We start from the raw sequence: 21,459 nt of genomic DNA, 5'->3' as shown, positions 1-21,459 counted from the left end.
ATCTTAGGGGGGAACAGCCTTACCAGGCCACAGAGGAACACAATGCAGCCACTCCTGATGAGACCTGATAGACTAGTATCAGAAGGAAGGAGAGGAAGACCTCCTCCCCTATCAGTGGACTTGGGGAGGGGCATGTTGGAGAAGGGAGAGGGAGGGTGGGGTTGGGAGGGGAGGAGGGAGGGAGCTACAGGGGATACAAAGTGAATAAAGTATAATTAATAATTTTTTTTTAAACACACTCAATTTCTCAAGTTGTTGTGTGGGTGAAGCATACATGTAGCAGCCAGGGGACGCCCTTGGTTGTCACTCCTGGCAGAGCCCGCCTTTTCTTTTTGAGACAGGCTATGCCAGGAGCAAGAGTCCATTCACATGCTCATTCACACATGTCCACACCCTGCTCCGTCTGGGTTGCCAGGTCCTTTCCAGCTGAGCTTGTCTAGAAAGGAGAACACAGGGAAACCCTGGCCTGTGAGAATCTCCCAGGGAATCTGCAGCCACTCTGCACACAGCCCCGCGCACCTCCGCTCTCTATCAGCTCTTCCTCCTGTTGGGGTTCACACCTACACAAACAAAGCCACATTTCCTTCTGCGGGCCTCGTGCCTCGCGTGTCATCAGGCCCGGTGATGTTCGCTCCGTGATGTTGTCTATAGATTCCCTCATTTCTATAGTAATGACAAAGCTATTGATATGTGATGTGTAACTAATCCCGGAAATGTTCTGCATCCGCCATCAGTGAGATAATTCAGCAGAGCCTCGATCACAGGCTCCTTTCAAAGCTCGTATCCCTGCCTTTAAAAAGTGTGTGTTTCTTCATGACCAAATAAAACTTAACAGGCATTTAATTATAGGAATAGATTGTGAATATATTAAAATGATAAAAAAAAAAACCCACTAGTTTCTTTTGGAAGGGCTAGTGAAAAAGGACAATTATTGGACCCAAATTTCATATGTATTTAAGGCCCATAAGTCTCACTGACAGAGTGGACTGTCCTAGCTCAATAATTAATGCCCTGGGAGTCCTCCAGGTAGAGTGTGATTTGGGTATTTTATGGGCAATTTTGTCAAAGATCCATGTCAGCCAAGATGTTTACACAATGCTCCACAAAAAAATTATTGTCACAAGCAAACTGGGGTTGTTTTTTTTAAATGTTCTTTAAGTAAACTTAGGGAAAATGATGCCCTCCTCAATTGTCCCCCCTTTATAAGTGACAGGTGCCTTCATTTTTATTTACCATCGGAGTGTATCTTTGAGTATGGCTGTTCTGAATGTGTAAACAGCACCATCTTTGGAATACACAGTGCAGTATTTCATAACTTGAGTTTGTTGCAGCTTCAATGCCCAGCCGCCCCTTACTTTTCAGTAATAACCTTGTATGTGTGCCTAGTTCTGGAGGGAGAGCCATGACTGTCCTCCATGATGCCTTTATGCTTCTTTCTTATTCTTTTTCTCCTTCTTCACAGGGATTCTGCTTCCCCGCATTCCGGTGGAGTATAGTATCTTGCTCAGTGATGGAAGCATGGTGCCTTTAACCTTCTCTGTTGGACACCGGCAGTCTGCCCATCTGAAAAACTTGGCTCCATTCACACAGTACGAGATAAGGATACAAGCCTGCCAAAATGGTGACCGTCTTTTAGAAATATGACCCGGGTTTGTTTGAAAAGTAGTTCAAAACATTTATTTCATTTAAAAGGCACAGGTTCTTGGCTGAAATACAAAGACTATAATGTTTAATTTCTGATTTCTGGTAGACTGATAGCCCAGAAAAATCAGAGCCTGTCATCCAATGAAGCATTGAGTAGCTCTACACATTACATCATGAATATTTAAATATATTAAAATTGTAGCTTTGTAAAGACTTGTTTAATAAGGCCTCTTAAAAGAAAAACACTCATCTCACACAAAGAGGCCACTGATCATATAAAACAAAACAGGATCTAGAATAAAGTCATAGATATTTATTAAACTTAATTTTATTTAAACATTTTCAGGAGGGAAAAGGGAAAAGTTATTTAAGACCTGAACTGTAAACCAAGCTTGATGCATGTGCCTTTAATCCCAGCATTCTGGAGGCAGAAGCAGGCAGATCTCTGAGATCAGAACCAGCAAGGTAGACAGAATGAATCCAGGACACCCAGGGCTATGCAGAGAAACCCTGTCTTGAAAACACAAATAAAAAAAGATTCACAAATGAATCTATATATTTGATGGTGTTTCCTTGGAGCCAGTGTCATGGGTCTGAGGTCTGCGCCTTTGTCTGTGACCTGGTGAAACCACTGCTATAGACAGAATGTGGCCCACCCCTTCTCCCGTCTAGTGGAGGAACAACATGAACTGATGTTCAGAAGAGGAAGCCATGGAATCCAGAGAGCAGATTACACAGCATTTATCTCTGCTATGTGAAAAGCAGACCTATGAGGCTAGGTACTGTGGAGCCTGCCTTTAATCCTAACACTGGGAGACTGAGGCCGGTGGACCTCTGTGAGATAAAGGCCAACCTGGTCTCCTAGCAAGTTACAGAATAGCCAGGGCTACACAGAAAGACCATGTCTCCAACAAACAAATGCATAAACAAAACCACATGTGTGTCCATGGCCCACATAAGTAACACCCGGCTGCACGGCGAGATGGAATTCATACAGGCAGCCTTTTGCTTCACCGTGGGGTAACTCGCCAGCCTTCATCCCATGTCTAGCTGGTTGAACTATCACGGTCCTAGGCTCATTACCTTAGAGTCAGCTCAGGTTTCAGAGCTGGTCTTGATGAGTCACATCAGAAACCCTAAGGCCATTTGTTGGCTTCATCCTACCAACTGGGCCATGGTTTGTTTGAAGGGTTTTACTCTCCCCGATCCAGCCTTTTACTCAGCAACATGGCAATAGCTTGCTCAATTTAAGGGCAAAATCAGTTTCCGGTTGCTTACCGCTGGAGCTGTCTGTGAATGCCCAATGGACTCGGAGTTACTTATTCAATATCTGTGAGTCTAAGCAGCAGTAGTTACCTTAATATATTGAGTACTATTACGTGTATACAGAATTTGTGTGGGTCATTTACACACTTATGAAATTCAAATGTGATCACCTGCTAAGTAGAATAACCGCAGCAGAAGCAGAAACCAGGTCAATCAAGCCTATGGTTTCCTGCCTACAACTGTATGGGTAGATGGTTGCTGAATGGAGCATCTAAAAGCGATTTTGTATTTTCATGTTTGAATTCCATGGGCACCCAAAAGACCAGACTGAAACACGCATGCACTGTATCCAGACGGGGTATACATGGCGCTGTCGTCCTCCTGTATGGCTGTGTAACACACAGCTTTCATGGACAAACCACTAAATCCCTGGGTTGCTTTTGCAGCAGGCTGTGGAGTTAGCAATAGGATATATGTCAGAACACTCGAAGCAGCACCAGCAGGTCTAATGCCCCCTCTTCTGAAGGCTCGGGATTCATCTTGCATAGAAGTTAAGTGGATGCCACCTAGAAGACCCAATGGAGTCATCTCCAGCTATTTCATTTACAGGTAAGAGGTTCGGGATTGGGGAATGCGTGCCATCCCGGGGCTGAAGAATCCCATGCGTGTTTTACTTTGCACAGGGACAGAAGGGCATCCACGTTCCACGGAGCACATATTCATAAAGACTGCCGTGGAAGCTGCCCAAGGACCAGGGCCCACAGTTACTTACTGTGTGACCTTTTGTTGAGATCTGTTTGATAGCTGAGACTATAGAGCTCTTGATGTTTTTTATCTTTGTGACTCCTACCCCTAAGTGCTACTGTCTTTGTTTCTCATTTTATCTATTTTGTTGCTGTTTTTGATTGCTTCTTTGTGTTTGTGCAATTCTAAGGATCAAAACAAGGGCCTCATACATGCTAAGCAAATGTTCTACCACTGACCCAGCCCTCCCATTCAACCTTAATGCCTCTTTTCTTGGTTGGCTAATAATATATTTACAATTTTTTCTCCTCATCATATATTACATGGATCTCCCTAGTGCAAGGGAAATAAAAGCAGAAACAGAAGGAATGGAAAGGCAGGAAAGAAGTGCTTGAGGAAAGATCATGTAGGGTGGAGGGAAGGATGGGAGTGAAGGGAAAGAAATGGAAAGAGGGTCAAGAAGGCAGAGAGAGAAAGGGGGAAAGCTGAATGTAAAACAGGAGGCCAAGGCCCTATGTGCTTGACATCTGGGGAAGAAAACGGAAGTGGCAGGCTGTTGTGCATGGCATACTCCACTCCAAAGGCGATGTCTACAGAGTAACACAAGGTATGGCATGACCCCACCCCACCCCAAAGCTCGCTCCTCACCCTCTGCTCTCATACCTTCAGTTAGTCTTTCTAGCACTTTCCACTGTTCCTCATTTGCTCCATGTGCCTTGGATACCTGGCGATGGATACTATAGGCACTGAAGCCCTTTAATTCCAGCCCTTCTTCAGTGATCACCTAAAGGTTTGTAGGAGGGAAAAAATGTGAAAGGGAAAACTATGGTTGCATTTCTGGTTATATAAGTGGCATTACCTAGGACGCGCAAGCCCGACTTCTCAGCCGACTTTAACTTGAAGAAGAATGTTTCTGATTCAAATGCACACCCGTATAAAAATGGCTGATGCGGATTTGCATTTCGCACTAAGCACTTTAGTGCAGAATATCTCGGGCATCCGTCCTCCAGAAGCAGTTTTCTTTCAATTACTGAATGCTAATTGCATGGGGAAGGTGCATCAAATTCCTGTTTTGAATGAAAGGAAATAGGTGAGTGTCGGGGAGCAGGATGTGGCTTCATTCTGTTGGTTTTGTAAACAAAGCTCATGATTACAGTGACTATTCCATGGCAGCTACAGCAAAGGAAAACAGGAAATCGAATGCAGAAAGGCTGCTTCAATGAAAAATACTGTAAATTGAATTTGACAGCATTTGATGGCATTTGATTATTCTAGTCACAGCCAAACAATGATATAAAGAGTAATATGAAACAGAATGTGTTACTGCCTAGCAGACTCCAACGCAATAAACCTTCCCCCATTGTGACACAATCACTTCACCATCATAATTGTAGCCTGTTTGATACCTCTGAGTACAGCGGAAGGGCACTGACTGACATAGATACATTTTGTTTTTTATTTAAAGTGAAATGAAAATGGCGCACTGGGGCTCCAGATACAATCGTTATATTCACCTTCCTAGGCATGAATCACTTGGCAGTTATTCCAGCTGAAGTTTAAATGTGCTTAGACAACAACAATATCAAATTTTTCTTAGATAGCTGCAGAAAAAAAATCAGAAATTTGTAAGGACAGAAATAGCATGTAGACACGCAGTCCTTTTTCATCCGATGAGAGCTCCTTCCACGGCTGTAGCTCAAGCCTGCAGTACTTCTGAGGAGGTTATGCCATATAATCCCTACTCCATCATTCATCTGCTCTCTCTGTCGCCAAAGGAAATGGCATGCAGCTGAAGCCAAAGACAAGGCTTGGCCCATGCAGAGATTTTCATTATATTACAGGAGGCCAACATGCCAATTGCATTTTGAAGACACTTGTGATATTTTTGACTGATCCCCCAAATTACTTTCCCCTCTTTGTAATTCTCTTCCCTTGCTTTAATATTGGTTCTACACATCATACTGTTATAAAAAGAAAGTGCCCACCCTAATGAGGAGGTAAGATATTTATGATCCATAAGCAAAACAAAATAGTCCATGTGTCACTTACTTTTCTTGTCGTTGGGACCCAGTGGAGGCAGCAAGGGGAGGAGGGAGTCATTTCAGCTCCTGTTTTCATGGTAGGGCAGACGGGCATTGTTCAAGGTGGAGAAAGTGGCTTCCGGTCACAGCGGTGAGGACATAGGACGGCTTGTTTATGTCTCAGGAAGCAAAGAGCTCGGGCAAGAAGCCAAAGCCCAGCCCACTCACAACTCTCATCCCTGCTCCTAAGTCCTTACCTCTGCCAACTACGTCCCATGTCCCAAACGTTCCACAACCTCTCAAAACAGCACCACCATTGGAGAGCAAGTGTTCAAACACCCGAGTCTGTGAGGCACATTCCACGCTTAAATCAATGACAGATTAGGATGTCCCAGATTAAATTTCCAGTTACCACGGCTGCTGTGTTGACTGCTTGCAATTCATAATGGAAGTTTTCTGTGAGAGTGTTTAGGTTAGTGTTTCGTAGCTTATTTATTGCTGAGATACAGGCAAGGCCAGCTTGGATGTCCACACCTTCCTCAAAGAGAGGGTGGTTTGTATAAAGATTCTTCAATCTACCTGCTTCATCAGGTCAATAGCCTTATAAATGGTAAAATTCTCACCACTTCCATCTATAAGATCCATCCAAGATGCTTTCTTAGAAATTGAAAGAACACTTGTAAAATTACCTCCTCCCACCAGGAGCTTCCATGTAAATAGAGATGAAATTACATAGGGCTTATAGTCTCATGAACCTTCCATTTTAAATGAGTAATAATAATTGAACCTTCTATGTGCATTAGAAGTCAGAAGTGCATACATACAAAGATACTTTAGCACCATCAAAAAGGGGAAAAATGGGTATTGAGAAAGACTTTAGATTGGTGTTTCCAAGCAGGAAACTGAAATGATTCTATAGAATGGATAAATAGACTGACTGAGTTAACTAAGGAAAGGTGACCATTAAATCAAACACAAGTAAATGCTGATGAAATCTTATTTATGTTGTGTGAAAAGGTAGATTCAGACCTGGGCACCAAATTAGACAATAAATAGCTAGATATGTAACATATATGTATATCCATGCCAAGGGACACACAACTCTTTAAATGTTAATTCTTATTACTACTGATCTCATTACTATATAATAAAGATAAACTAAACAAAAAGTATGATGAATAACTTAATGTGAGACTCACAAATATTCATCAGAAAATTTGGAGAGATGTATTAGTTACTTTTCATTGCCGTAATAAAATGCCATAACCAAAAGTTGGTATATGAACAAAAGGGTTTCTTTGGGCTTGTGTTCCAGAGGGAAAGTCCATAAAATCAGGGAGGTGTGGCAGCAGGGGCCAAAGCAAGAAGCTGAGAGTCAACTGCGAAAGGGAAAAGAGGAGAGCCAGAAGTGGGGGAGACTGTGAGCTCCCAAAGCCCGCCCCAGTGTCACGCTCGCGTCTGCAAGGCTATGTCTACTCAAGGCCCCATAACCTTCCCAAACACCACCCCCAACCGGGACACCAAGTGCTCACGTATCTGAGCACTGAGTATTTTATTCAAACCACCACAAGAGAGTAACATTTTTTACAATATTCACAGGATATTCCATAATGTCAATGTGATTAACACTAGGCCTTCCCATATAAAACCATGGTGACTATGGAAATTTTAAAAGAAATATGCTTAATCGGGAAGAGTATTTAATCACAGCAGCAGAAAAGGTCGCATAACTATTATATGTCTTCCTTGTAACCTAGATAACACATATATAGTCACTATGAGTGGATATAAACAACCATTTTTAATATACTAACATTGATGTGCTATATTTTCTTTCATGTAAAAGCAATCATATTCCTTATACTTTTCCACTGGAGGTTTCATTTCCATAATCTCTATTCAGTAAACCTTTTTATGATTATGTTAAAAATAACAATTTAGAAGCACACATAGTATGTATATAAACACACACACACACACACACACACACACACACACACACACACTGTGATAGACAGAACTTCACTAACCTGCAGTGGAAACAGTATAGGTGTCACTAGAATAAGAAAATGTCCCAACTCTAAAGGCTAGAGTTGAAGTAGTTGTCATGTTTTGCTAGGATCTAAACTACATGTGGAATGAAGTTAGATCATCTGGGTTTTTGACTTTGAGTGGAAGACGTTAACAGACCATGCTAACTCTTTAGGCGTTTGGAGTTTTGTATCATTGTTTTGTGGCTGCTGGTGGGTGGGTGGGTGTTCATGTTTTCATACTGAACCGAGAGAAATATAAAGAAACACTGTGATCATGGAAAGAACATGGGTGTGTGCTCAAAGCGCATGTCTTTTGCAACTTCCTGGTGTTGGTGGGGCATTTCCTTGGGTGAGTCACCTATAAAGTTATGCAGAATTGAGCTCGTGAATCAAAAGGCTGGCTAGCCTCTGCGAGCTTTATAAGGAATAGTGAAATGATACATGAAGTAGTGTGTTAAATACAAAGCAGCAGAAACAGGAAGGCAGATCTGGAGGTTCTGGGTATTTACTGAGGAACAGAGAAAGATTCTTAGTGACAAAAGGAGTAGGCTCTGTCACAGTGTCCGTACTGTGTCTGTTTTCCTTTAAAAAATCGTATTTCTCTTTTCCTTTGCAGGCAGAGGAAAGGTCTAGATTATTAGACACCAGTTATGGCAGTAGTACTTCTCTCCAGTGGCAGGTGTGAGGGGTCTTTCAAATCCTCCCTGTTCATCTATTATCACATAATTTTACACTCAGTGTGTTACACAGAACGGTAAAGGCAAAGTAAGCAACTTTGCTGACTCCAGATGCAATCCCACCACTCCGTCATGATTTTTCTGTTTTCCTTTCTCTGTAGACACCATCACTTCATGGGGTAATCAAGGTGTAATCAGAAAAGAAAAAGATCGAGTTATTTTAACCGAGGGATTTGATGTAAATAGGCACACAGGATAAGTGTATTAAGTGGGTAACTGAAATGATAAAAAGAAAACTCCAAGATGACAGGGAAGCGGTAGCCGGAGGAAAGCAGGTGTCACCCTAAGGGCTGAGGGAACAAAAGAAGTGGACAGAATGATTCTACCCAGAGGTAAAACCCTGAGGAACTGGGTCCCAGAGTTCCTAGGCATATGTGGCTGCCAGTGGCTCTTTGGAGAGGAAACAGTAAGTCTAGCTATTTTTTCACATTAGAGTAACTATTATGAAAACATTTCCTCCTCCCAAGTGGGAGATTGCTTGCTGGCAAGAGGCTCTCAGTAACAGCTACTAAAGGGAAACAATTAGGAAAGTAGGTTCCTCTTTCACCTTGATGACCTGGTCACCCCCTGGTGCCAACTATTGACAGAGCCCAACATCAAGTTCCTTGATAAAGTAGAAATGGAGGTCTCAGTGTATAGGCTATGAAATAAATATACTTAAAATATTTAAAGAAAGACATTTTATACACAAAATGAGAATAAATGGCTGTGAAAAATCCATGCTTCCCAGATTCATATTTGTCTTCATTCCTATCATAGCATTAGGCAGCATTAAATCACCTATCTTTGAAAGAGAATTGCCCAAATAAGCTCTAGTAATGAATGGCCCATGTGGCTGTCCAGGGAGAGCGGGACGCATAATCTGGAAATACATGCTCTTCTAGAGGAACAGGACCACCCCCATGAACTGTTGCCACCCAATAATTAGGGGAAAGAATGTGTTTTCCTCAACCTCTTCTCTGGGTGTGTTCAGATACAAAGAGAGCTCAACTTTTAATACCACATATGGGATGAAACATATTCTCCTATAGTATTAATTTATTAAGTAATAAATAGTAAAATATTTCACTTTTGGTGATGTAGACACCTAACATTCCCCTTTGGGCAGCCTTTTCTTTAATGTCAGTTTTCTGAAAACCATAGCTACATCTCAATTTGGGAATTCACGAGATGTTTAATAAAAATTAATTAAATTGTCATAGTAAGTCTCAAATAAGACAAAATAGAAAATGTAGTTTTCCCATGGAATTCTGATGGTTTAGCTTACACTGTTATGTCCCTAGCAGATAAAGTTTTAGAATGCTGACCAGAGTGCTTGGCTGTGAGCCCTGAGACCCTCATTCGAACTGCTCCCTCTCCATCATACACCCAATACCTGAGACATACAGCAGGCAGAAGAGCCAAGTTTGGCATGCTGACATGGAGTCAGAAAATGGCTGTGTGTGGTAGCGGGTCAGAATGAAGCTGCAGGTCAGTGAGGTGGACCTGACGTCTCTCTAGCTCACCATCCTTACACCACAGAGATGCATCCGCTGGAGAAACCTCAGATTCCCAGCACCAAAGATTTTGCATGCGCTGCTTCTGCTTTGTGAAAGGTACTGTCATTTGCTTTGTCTTAATCACCCTCTGAGTTTTGACGGGGCCAGTTAATCTGATATAGCAGCATGTGTGCCCCCGGCGTCTGAAGAGGGTGTTAATTAAAGACTTCTAACAGCCTGGAAAATATTGATTTATTCAACACTCTTCTCCACTAGAGACTGGACTGGGAGCGGAAGGGCCCTACTTTTCACTGCATTCTTCCCCTGCCGAGCCTCCACCGCAGCAAAACACAAGTTTGATAAAGATGAAGCCGAAAGGCAGAAAAAAAAAATCATGAAATTATATACCTTTTAGCTACTCATTTAAAAAGTAAATGCTTGAACCCTTCATGGACTTGGACACGGGGAATATGGAGATGTAAAAGGCACAGTTCCCTTCCTGTCAGACGTATGTCATGATTTTACACCTGGATGAGCAAAAATCTGTTCCCAACTCAACATCAGATATTTAAGACCATCTTAACTGACAATTCCATTCCTCTTGCCTCTGTGTTTAATGCTTTATATATTCAATACCAAAATAAAATGCATAGATCTGACTTTGATAGCAACAAAATCTCAGCCATAAGATGACTGAGTAATCTTATTCTCTAGCAGTTAAAAGAATATGTTGAGGATAGTTTGGACTGCATTCGGCTTTAAGAGACATCAAAAAGGAAGTTGCCCTTTGCCCTTTGCCCTTTGCCCTGGTCCTGTACTCACCGTATGGTTTTCGCTTGCACATAGCATGGGCTCAGCTCCTTTGGGTACGAATCTCTGTATCCCTGCTCCCGATGTTTGTGTGTGGTTCTTGAAGTGTGACAAGTGTATTAGGGCAGTAATACTAATGAGAATGTTTCCTGCCTTCGTGGACGGGGTATGGTTTCATTAGGACAAAATTTAAATGGAGAGAAAATAAGAAGCACATAAAAGAAACAAACACATAAAAATGGTGTCCAACCGCCCTGCAGGTAAATGCAAGGTCCATCATTCTAGGTGAAACTCTGGAAGAACTTGGGTTCTCTGGCCAGCATCTGTCCCATGGAGGGCCAGCCCAGGTGTTTGGAGAGAATGATCCCAGGCATCCGACCACAGCGGGAGGGTCAGCCTTGCTCCCTGTGCAGTCCCCAAAGTCATATATGGAGCCAAGTGCAATCCACCTCTCACAGTCTTAGGATCCCCAAAACACCAGCCTGTTGGGATCCAGTTCTGTGGCCTGGATCCCAGGGTAGAACCTGGATGAGACTGCTTGTGTACACAGCCATGATTTATTCCTCACTCGGAGGACCAGAAAGCGTGAAAGCCACGATCCATGCATTAGAAACGACACATGAACTCTAATATGGGGCTGATTATTCGTTACTGAGCTGTTCCCCCTGATGCACCCATGGTCCTCTCAGCCCAGTGAAATCAAGCCTAGACATTTCCTCAGAGACTTGTCTCGAAGGTGACTGTAGATCTTGTCACCTCAACAATATTAACCATCATGGAATGTGTTGCATGATTTTTTATGTCTCTTGTATTTATATGTCTCTCATGACCCGTCTGACCTTTTAGCAACGCGCTCCCATGTGTCAACTACGTAAGAAAATGGCCTTGAACAGATCTCTAGCATATTCCCGATTTAAAAAATAATGATAATTATCAAAAAGAAGACAACTGTCTTGATAACCAAGCTGAGGAAGGAAGTATCCCAAACACTAGACTCTCTGTCTATATGGCTGTTTGAAGTGTCTGGTGTCACCTGGTTTGCTTGGTTCTCTTGCAGGCGTCCTGCTTACACCGAAGAGGAGTCTCTCCTCTTTGTCTGGTCGGAAGGAGCTCTTGAGTTCACTGATGATGGGGGCACCCTGCACCCCTTTACCCTGTACGAGTACCGCGTCAGAGCCTGGAACTCCAAGGGCGGGGTGGACAGCCTGTGGGCGTCAGTACGGACCCTGGAAGCGCCGCCTCAAGGCCTCCCCGCCCCCCGGGCTCAAGCCACGGGCGCCCACTCAGTCCTGCTAAACTGGACTGAGCCAGAGGCCCCCCACGGCATCATCTCCCGGTACCGTGTGGTCTACCGAGAAGGACCAGATGAGGCAGCACCCAGCAGCTCTACCGTGCATGCCTTCACGCTGACGGTAAGAACGGGCGGTGAACAACAGGTTAAAACTCATTTCCTCACCTGCCTGTCGTTTTACTCACTTTAGAGCATGCGCCTATGAATTTTTCATATTCCAAAAACAGCAATATGGTTCTGGGGATAAGATAATAAATTGGGTACAAGGATTTGGGGGGTGGGGGCCAGTGGGTAAACCAGAACTGATTTGTGTTGCTACAAGCAAATAAACGAATCTCCAGGCCTGATTACCACTTTACAGACCCACTAAATAGAAATAATTCAGGATGTCCCTCAATATCGCATAAGAATGATGTCAATATGAGAACACATAATTTTCTAGTTTGTCAAGGAACCAACCTTACACATACATGTATATCTGTCTGCATGCGGGTTGGAAGGCAGTAAGAGTTCATGTGCTAGAAAAGACATGTGAATTCTAACAGCTTATTGATTGTTCTTTTCTGAGCTGTTCTCTTGATGCATAAAATCGTTTTATCAGTTTACCTAGTAATCCCTGAGAGTTTCTTTATGACCAGCAAACACTCAAATTCTGAGGGATACCGAAATATGATGGTCTTTGTCTGGGAAACTTTTGTACAGTATCCTGGCGATGAGAATTGTATGTTTAAAATAATTTAAAAACCCGTAGTGCCCATTGAACTAGACTTAGATCCCAAACCCATGCTAATCAGGAGTCTGGCAGAGCTGATAGCACATCGAAATCACTCCTCGGGGAATACCCTGGAAGTCACCGGGAGCACTCAGCATGAAGATGAAATGTTAGGGTTTAGGAGGTAAGGTTTCTAAAGTATTCCAAGACATCATTAAATATGAACAGCCCTTACAAATAAGGAGAGGAGCACATAGCATTGAGTATTAAGCTGTTTGTTTGTGCTTTAAACCATAGAAACCCAAGTTATGTGAAAGTTACGGGGTTCGTGTTTTTCGAGACAGATGACTAGCACTGGGGTGGTATGTTATGATAAAGATTCCAAAGGGGTCTTTGTAAGTGCATGGCAAAGTGTAACATTCTACCAATGTCCTCATGCTTTTTTTCATATGACTCAACCATAAGCAGCATGAAAGAGAAGGCATTAGTGTGAAAGTCCTCATCTCACGTCAGAACTGGTATTTTGTTCTCTGACATTCTTTATCTATCAGCGTTTTTCCATTTCATTTCCGGATCCTTCTTTGTAAGTCTTAGTAGCCACTATCCCATGTAGAAATGATCTGGTTTAACTGATAACTTTTTTCTGTATGGAAATCTGTTATTTTAGAAACTGTATCCTTAGAACTTGTACTCTAACCTTTCACCCGTCAAGTAACTTTGGTTAAAATACTGAAACACTATGATAAATATATTTTCATCAAAAGCACCAGGAACAATGACCTAGCACTGGTCCTTTCAAAAGACAACTTCCAAGAGTGTCTGGCTAATCATATGTTCTCCCCATTTCTAGTGGAATTCCTTTTGGGAGAATACCTTGTGAGTCATTGCTTATCTGGTTTTATTATCTGATGAACCTGTGCTTTATTTGTTCTATTTAGTTCTGCTTACACCATCTGACATGTTCTGGCAGAGAATCCAGCCTATAGCCTCAGGCTGGAAGCTGCACCAGGCCCTTAGTGCATGGAGCTTCCCATCATTGCTTTCAACACCCCCGTCCTGACAGACCCACCATGTAGCCCTTCTTCTCTTTTCTGTATGATGCCGATGACACTAGCCAATGTCATCAAGAAATTATAATATTCCTACACCTTATTTTTAATGTGTGTGTTCATCCCAACTGACCTTCCAACAGTCTGGATCATTGACTCTGAGAGTAAGACTTCCAGAGGTTTGGCTGGATTCACCCAGAAAGCTCCATCTGAATTGTTCAAAGAATTAGGGACATCTTCCATAAAGCCAGGATTCTGGTCACCAGGCCAAATCCCCAGGGCATGGTCACTGTGACCTCACATGGACAGGTACTTTGAATGAGATCATCAGAAAAATAGATGGTCTTTGAATCTCATCCAGTCCTATATTCCCAATGTAGAGGCTGTGTTTAACCTTAAAAAACAAAAACAAACAAAAAAAAAACCCTAAAAGAAGGAAGCTTACTGTATATCCAATGTTCTCTTCAGAGAGTAGCATTTCTTTGCTGTCACTGTCCTATTTTGCTTTCTGTTGCTATGAAAAACACTGTGAGCCAAGGCCAAAGGCCACTTGTGGAGAAAAGGGCTTATTTGGCTCACACATCCTGATCATAGTCTATCATGAAAGGAAGTCAGTATAGGAGTTCAGGGTAGGAACTTGGAGGCAAGAACTGAAGCAGAGACTGACTACTAAGTGATGCTTCACACTAGCTTGCTCTCCATGACTCCCTCAGTCTGCTTTCTTTTACAACCCAAGCAGAGTGTACTGCTCAGGAGTGGCACCTCCCATCATTGCTGGGGAAAATGGCTAACTGACATACCTCCAAGACACCTGATGGAGGCATTTTCTCATTTGAACTTCCCTTTTCCCAGATCATGGTGGCTTGTGTCACATTAAAAAAGAAAAGAAAAACCTAGCTATCTTCTATAATTTAAGCCTATTTTTATTTGTTTGTTTTCTGAACAGCATGACTTCCCCATATTATTGTAAAAATTCTTAGGGTCAATCACATTTAATCACATTGGATAAACAGTCATTGAGAAGAATGTTCTTTATCAGTGCTCAGTGCCGGGGCCTGCTGTGTGACTGAGCCAAGCAGTGACTGGGTGGGAAGGTGGGTGATCATGTGTTAGGCACACACTATTAGCTGGGCCCTGAGGTTTCTAAGCCCCTCGCTGCTGGGCATCTTCTATCTGGGCGCTGATGACTCCCTTTTAGATCTTGCTCCAAGATTCCTGGGCTTACTTGCTCTGGATAAAATTTTCTGCAGCAAAGAAGTTTACTATAAATGAGGCTCCGAGTACAAACACACAGTTTCAAATGAACAAACCAACTTGGAATCGTGAAAGACATTCCAAATGTCACTCGTTTGGTCCCTTGATTATTGAGATCCTGTATATACTCAAGAGACCACCAAACTATCACCACCCATGGTGTGAAGCCATTTCTAGCTTGCCAGGTCCCCCCAGAGTTTAGAAACAGGTGGAGGTTGCTGGGAGAGCCACATGAAGCCGGTGCGATGGAGCCACGAATCCTGCCGGAGGTGGCAGTGGATGGAGAACGGGCAGCAGGGGCCTCCATAGGGGTGAAGAGTAGATATCTTGGCAGGAGCAGCAGCAGCAGCAGATGCAGCAGGAGAGGAGAAATGGGGACTTCGTGGCTTTTAATGCATCACTAGCTTCTCTCCCAACCTCATGAAAAGCCACCTCTCTCTCTGAGTCTAAGTAGGTCTCTCTGAAATGAAAAGACAAAATTCTAAGGTGTCTTCAGATCTTTGTAGCCTACATGACTGAAACGGGGCTTCGGTTACGAGTCCTTAAACTTACTTCCCCCATTAGCTCTGTAATGTCAGGAATGAGGCTGAATTTAGCCTCTCTTGGCATGCAAGAGTTCCATGGTGCTACTTGCAGGAACACTCCTGGCGAGGCTGGCGAGGCTGCTCCCACCACTCAGGTCTGTTTGCTTTCGCTCATTGGCACCTGCCATCACATTGGCAGAAAAACTTGGTATTTAAAGGCAAAGGTGTTTTACCTGCTCGTCAGCGCTCTGAGCATGCCCATGTTTGCCCTGCAGATTATAAAACATCAAGCCCAAAACATACCGAATACCCTGAGAGATAGACGGTATCTCGCTCCATATGTAGAATCAGGCATAAGGAGCTGATGGGCCGAGCAAATGATTTGGGTCACTAAGAGTTGGCTTCTCACCTGGGCATGAAATCCAGAATTACTGCACTAGTCTCTACATTCTGGTTGCCAAACTTCCTTTCCCAATGTCAAGAAGGAGGCGTTTAAAATTTCCTCATGTGCTTGGCCCACATCTCTTTACCATTAAATAGATTTGTAGCCAAAACACATTATGAGATACTTCATAATTGCCCTATTATGGAAGGTTTGTGAGTAAATTGATGAACTCATTCTAATCCCATTTTCGTTTTGGCTTATTATAATGTAAAATATTATTGCTCCTTACATATGATCTTAAATTAGTCGTCGCTGTGACAGTGTGGTGTCCCGCAGCCTTTCTTCCGCAGACCCATGCATAGGGCGGCAGTGATGCTCCGTAAGAGGCTGTGTCCTAGGAGGACCTCTTTCTTGTGTGACAAACAATGGTGGGGAAACATTTGGCAGCTCCACCAAGTCTGTCCTACAGAGAGATTTTTCATTCACTGCCCTGATATGTTCTCCCTTTCAGTGAACTACTTTACTGAAAAGTAAGAAGTTATTTTGCCCCTTGTACTTTATTCTGATAGGCTCCAAAAGACTCCCTTTTAAATGACACCAAAGATGGGTCCCGTAGTTTGTTCTTAAGTTGTTCTTCGCTGACAAGCACCCACCATATAATCTAAGTCCGCTGACCTGTATTTAGATGTCTACAGGGAAGAGGCGACATCGTGGTCACGTCTCTTCCTTTAGTTTTCTATTCTTTCACTTGTCTCCTCAGAATCATCAGAAAGGGGCAAGAAGGAGAAGAAAGAAGGAGGGAGGGAGGGAGGGAGGGCAAGAGGGGAGGAGAGGAAGTGGGGAGGGAGGAGGGAGGAAAAGGGATGTGAATTATGTTAAAAATGAGAAGAGCCTTGCTAATGCTCACGTCCTACTGCACTGCAGTGCAGGAGCCTCGTGGGATTTCTATGTAGAGGACCCGGAGAATTCCCATGGTCCAAACTCATTTGATGGAGGCAGGCCTGCTGATGCGGCTGGTTGTTTGCCATTGCTGTTGATGTTGTTTTTGTTGCTCTCCTTTCTGTCAGAGCCCCACCCTGGGAGTCAAACCCACCTCTGCTCTTCTTCTGCCTTCACTCCTACCCCAGCCAGCATCCCAACCTGTCATGTTGATAACACTTTCCTAGCATCCGTGAGCCTATAGAACACTTGTCCCACCAAAGGATGAAATATATCATCCATGGCGGTCTTCCGTGTGAATGTCTGTTACCAACTCTGAGGTCGCAGCTCAACTTGTCAGCTTCTGTGTCAGCTCCATGATCATCAGATCCTAGAATCGCATTAAGAACCTCAAAGGTCCTTCTCCGTCTTTGTGACTAGATCTAAAATACCCCAAGAGTCTCTTGTTCAGTGGGAAGCTCCAGGCCAAGCATAAACTATCCATCACTCCTTTCCTGTGATTCTCAATTCCTCCCAGTGGCTCTCTGACATATTTATTCCTCATATGCCCTCCCAGAGCTGGAACAAAATCATCAGTGATCTCATTTATCAGCTGAATTCCCCTCTTTGATTGGCTTTTCATGAGCCCAGACACACTTTCAAAACCAACATTATTTATTTTGTGTATGTGTATGTGCATGGCACAGTGAGTGGATGGAAGTCAGAGGACAGCTTTCAACAGTCGGTTCTCTCCTGCCATCATGTGAGCTAAAGATCTAGCTCAGGTTGCCAAGCCTGGAGGCAGACACCCTTGCCTGCTTAGCCATTTCACCAGGCCACGCTTAGAGCTTCTTTCACGTGGTCACCTTACATAGATCTTCAGAGGAAGACGAGGCATGGAGATCAAAGACTCAGTCTTTAGGATTTGTAAATCCAGCCCATTTCACTGCCACGTACTTCACTTGCTTTGTAGCCCGGGCTGGCCTGGAACATGGCGGCCTTCAACCTCAATCTTCACAATAATTACCACAGCCAGCTCTTATAATTTGTTTTTCTAAGCTACACTCACGATTCCCCACAACAGATATATTTCACAACTATTCTATAACTAAACTGTGGTGTCATCCCTCTGGCTGCTCAAGCCAGGTCATTTTGAGGCTTCTATCTTCCTTGCTGCCATATCTGACCCTCCCCTAAATCCACTGGAGTCAACCTCCAAGCTGTGTGCTGATTTCATCTCAAAGACTAACCTGTTACATATCTCACAGAGCTACTGCATTCGCTAACCCATTACAGCTCTTGGTATGCAGCACACTGTGAGTGGCAGCGTAGCAGATCGAAACTTTAGAGTCCTGTGATTTGCAAGGCTGAAATAAATTGACAAACGTAGATAAAGCCGCGGTTCCTTATGAAGAGCTGAGCTCATTGGCCATAAAAACCTTGTCTTCTATTTGTTCCCACCTTGCAAAAAAAGAAAAAAAATTCTGAGTTTACAAATTCCAGGTAATTCCCTAAGTATCAGATTTGGTTTGCTCTCATCTGTAAATTGCTAAGCAAGGATTTCCTCTCTGTATCTCCCTGATAGTGTGTCTTCCCTGCCACAGAAGTGTCTCAAGCCCCAAGAAATCTGCTCTTCTTGTGGCTCTGTTCACTTGCCTCGGTTACTGCCCTTTGTTTGGATCCCCTCCCCCCATCACACACACACACACACACACACACACACACACTCCCCAAATCACACAAATTGGCATCACCATTGCCAAATATCTGGCTGGTGGTGCCTGGAGAACCAGTGGTTGGGACACTCAAAGATGCCTTTAGGCCAAGGATGGTGCTTCTTTCTGGCTTTTAGCTCAATTACAAAGAAACTTTACTCAGACACCCAAGAACCCCCAATAAGCCTTGTCTACAACACATGAGAAGGTAAAATGAACACACTGATGGGCCCATAAATTCAGAATATATGCCAGTTAGCAGAGACAGCAAGCTGTAAATGACAGTGAAGGGCAGAAGTTAATTGAACTACTCCGCTCTTGTCACCAGTGGAAAGTGGCCACTACCTGAGACAAGATGGCTGCCCCTGAAGAACCCCATTACAGCTCCGCAGTCACCTCCTTGGCTCTGCAAGGGCTGATTGGTGACGGGATATCATACACAGATGACCAATTCTTTATGGTTCATGGCCGAGCAAAGCGAAAGTCAGCAGCTGTTCAGGACAAGTGACCACTGTAACGGCTGTAATATAACCCACTAAATAGAGAGGGAATCGCAGAGGAGCAAGAGGTTAGCTGTGATTATCGGCAGGTGAGTGCTTTATTGAAGTTGAAAGACCATTAACATTGATAGAGTAATTATTTCAACTTGAAAGTAATTACCTTGATGGGTGATAACTTCTCTAGTGTTCCCAGATTTGATTGGGCCAAACAATTGTGAGCTCCTGAAGCCTAGAAAAATATTACAACAATACTGTGATTTCTAAATTACTGGAACCACGGCTGGAATATTCTGATCATGCTGAACAGTGGAAAGATTTCGCCTTCCACAAGCTGCTGACCTCTCATGGAGGGGAGAGACATTTCCCTTTTAATCCAAATGCAATGACCCACACCTACCACCTGTGACCGGTATGTGATAAGCTTGCAAATGAATCTTTTAACTCCTTATCATTTTATAAGGTGAAATATCTTGGAAACTTTTTTTTTTAACTTGGCTATTACAAAGCGGAAGCTGCTAGCCTCCTTGATCCTGTGAGTTGGGAGAAGAGCAGAGGAAATGTTTTCTGTCTGTACTGTAAATTAATTATTCTGATAATGACACCACAGTAATTGAAAATTCTAGAAGCCAGCCAATATGGATCAGAGATTTCAGGTTTTGTTATGAAATTTACTTCTATCAATAGCTTTCTGGCTTGGCAATATTGAAGCCTGCTATGAATTTGCTCTGATGGGAGTGTTTTGTGTTTATGCACACCAGACATCAACAAACAAAATGAAAGATGAAAATATGGTCAAAGGCTTCTTTGAACTCTCATGAATGAAATTGAAATATGAAAATTACATGCTGTTTGCAATGGAGAACTGAAAAACACTGGGTCTAATTTGATGATCATGACCAAGAAATATTGTGGGGCTCATCCATTGATTGGCTGTTTGTGGCATTTCTTCTGAGAATCTGTGCACAGAAACCATAATTGATGCTCGGGAAAGGAGTTTCTTTCTCTGGACTGCCTGGCAGAGCTGGAGAAGCATAAAGGGCAAGTTACTGGCCCATGCCTAGACACTCACTATGATCATAACTGCCTAAAAGGAGGCCCGTAACTCAGCACCCCCTGATTCCAATGCCCCAGGGACACACACACACCCATCCTACATGTCCACAAGCCACAGACAGGACAAACACAGCCACCATGACTATCAGGGATGGATGGACCTCCCCTCTAAATCCTCGGTGATCCTGTCACCTTGGCAGGATTTGGTCGGGAATCTGCCAATGGATGGCTCTTTTGGCAGTAGTTCCCAGGATTTATTTCTAATACCTCGGATCTCCCAGCAATGGAACAGGTTTCTGCTTGTTGTTTAAGAGCCAAGAAGGAATGTTTTAACCAAGCAGATAATAGGTTTCCTCCATCTCTTGAACTCCTTTGAGTTCTTTTCCCTAAACAGAGTCTTTGGGGGTCCTTTGAAAACAGAATCACAGCACAGTGACCCCCCCTGAGCTGAGAGGGTTCTGAGAACTGGCTTGAATCTGGTAAAAGACAGAAGGTTTCCAGATGAAACCATCCCACTTGGGGAAGTGATAGGATTTATAGATTAAGTTGTAAATGTTGCCACTAAACCAACCAGAGCAAAGCGATGTGGTGACATAATCTCAATCCTCCACAGCCAGGCTAGAGAGTGTGTTGAAGAAGTCCCACAGGTACTCTGAATTTAAAATAAGTACAATAACTCTTTTTTAAACATTTTATGATACTTAGATTGTTAAATATTCACATTACCAAATCAGAGAGTTTTAGAACGTTGTCTAACCCTAAAAGATAGTGGTCTAGACTATCTAGTAAAATGACAGTATATTTTTAACAGATGTAAATGTTACCTTTTGACAAGACACAAGTAATGAATTTTATCATATAAGTTCCTATTGGGTGATTATGACCCAGAGTTTTATTTTTGCTCAAGCAATTACTAAAGTCACGGCTGAATACCTATGCCCATTAGTGGATGGTTCTGTGGGTTGGTTCTTTTTTTTTTATGATATTATTGATCTCTTGCTGAGCTGAGATTCAGGTTTTATGCCAGATAGCTTGATTAATGGGTTGGTTTCTATAAGTGGACTGAATGGGGATAGAAAGCAGGGGCAGCCGGCTCTGCCAACCCCAAATCCGTCAAGACGCATAGCTCATTATGAAACAGTTATCAAGGATACATGAAAAATTAATTGGGCTCAGTTTGATTCTGAAAAGAATCGGCTTTCTCCTCGGCAGCCCCCCCACCCCTTCCAGATGTTCTGTGCCAGCCCCTGGAGGAACAGCAAAGGGAGATGTATTAATACATTGTATTGATTAGATCAAGACCCCTGACAGTTATTTGTAGAGAT

The 21,459-nt window shown here is 43.1% G+C and overlaps 1 protein-coding gene across 1 annotated transcript in view; it reads left to right on the top strand.

The window, feature by feature from the left end:
- The window catches only part of Ush2a (usherin), a 665,632-nt gene that overhangs the window by 571,416 nt on the left and 72,757 nt on the right, over positions 1-21,459 (top strand). Inside the window, exons 58-60 of the mRNA XM_055609194.1 lie at positions 1,463-1,621; positions 3,357-3,519; positions 11,791-12,145. Coding sequence (XP_055465169.1) covers positions 1,463-1,621; positions 3,357-3,519; positions 11,791-12,145 — 677 coding nt within the window. The remainder of the gene's footprint in view (positions 1-1,462; positions 1,622-3,356; positions 3,520-11,790; positions 12,146-21,459) is intronic.

The sequence above is a fragment of the Psammomys obesus genome, unplaced genomic scaffold (genome assembly GCF_907164565.1).
Source record: "Psammomys obesus unplaced genomic scaffold, mPsaObe1.curated_primary_1811, whole genome shotgun sequence".
Classification (NCBI taxonomy): Eukaryota; Metazoa; Chordata; class Mammalia; order Rodentia; family Muridae; genus Psammomys; species Psammomys obesus.
This window is presented reverse-complemented; position numbering and strand designations above follow the sequence as displayed.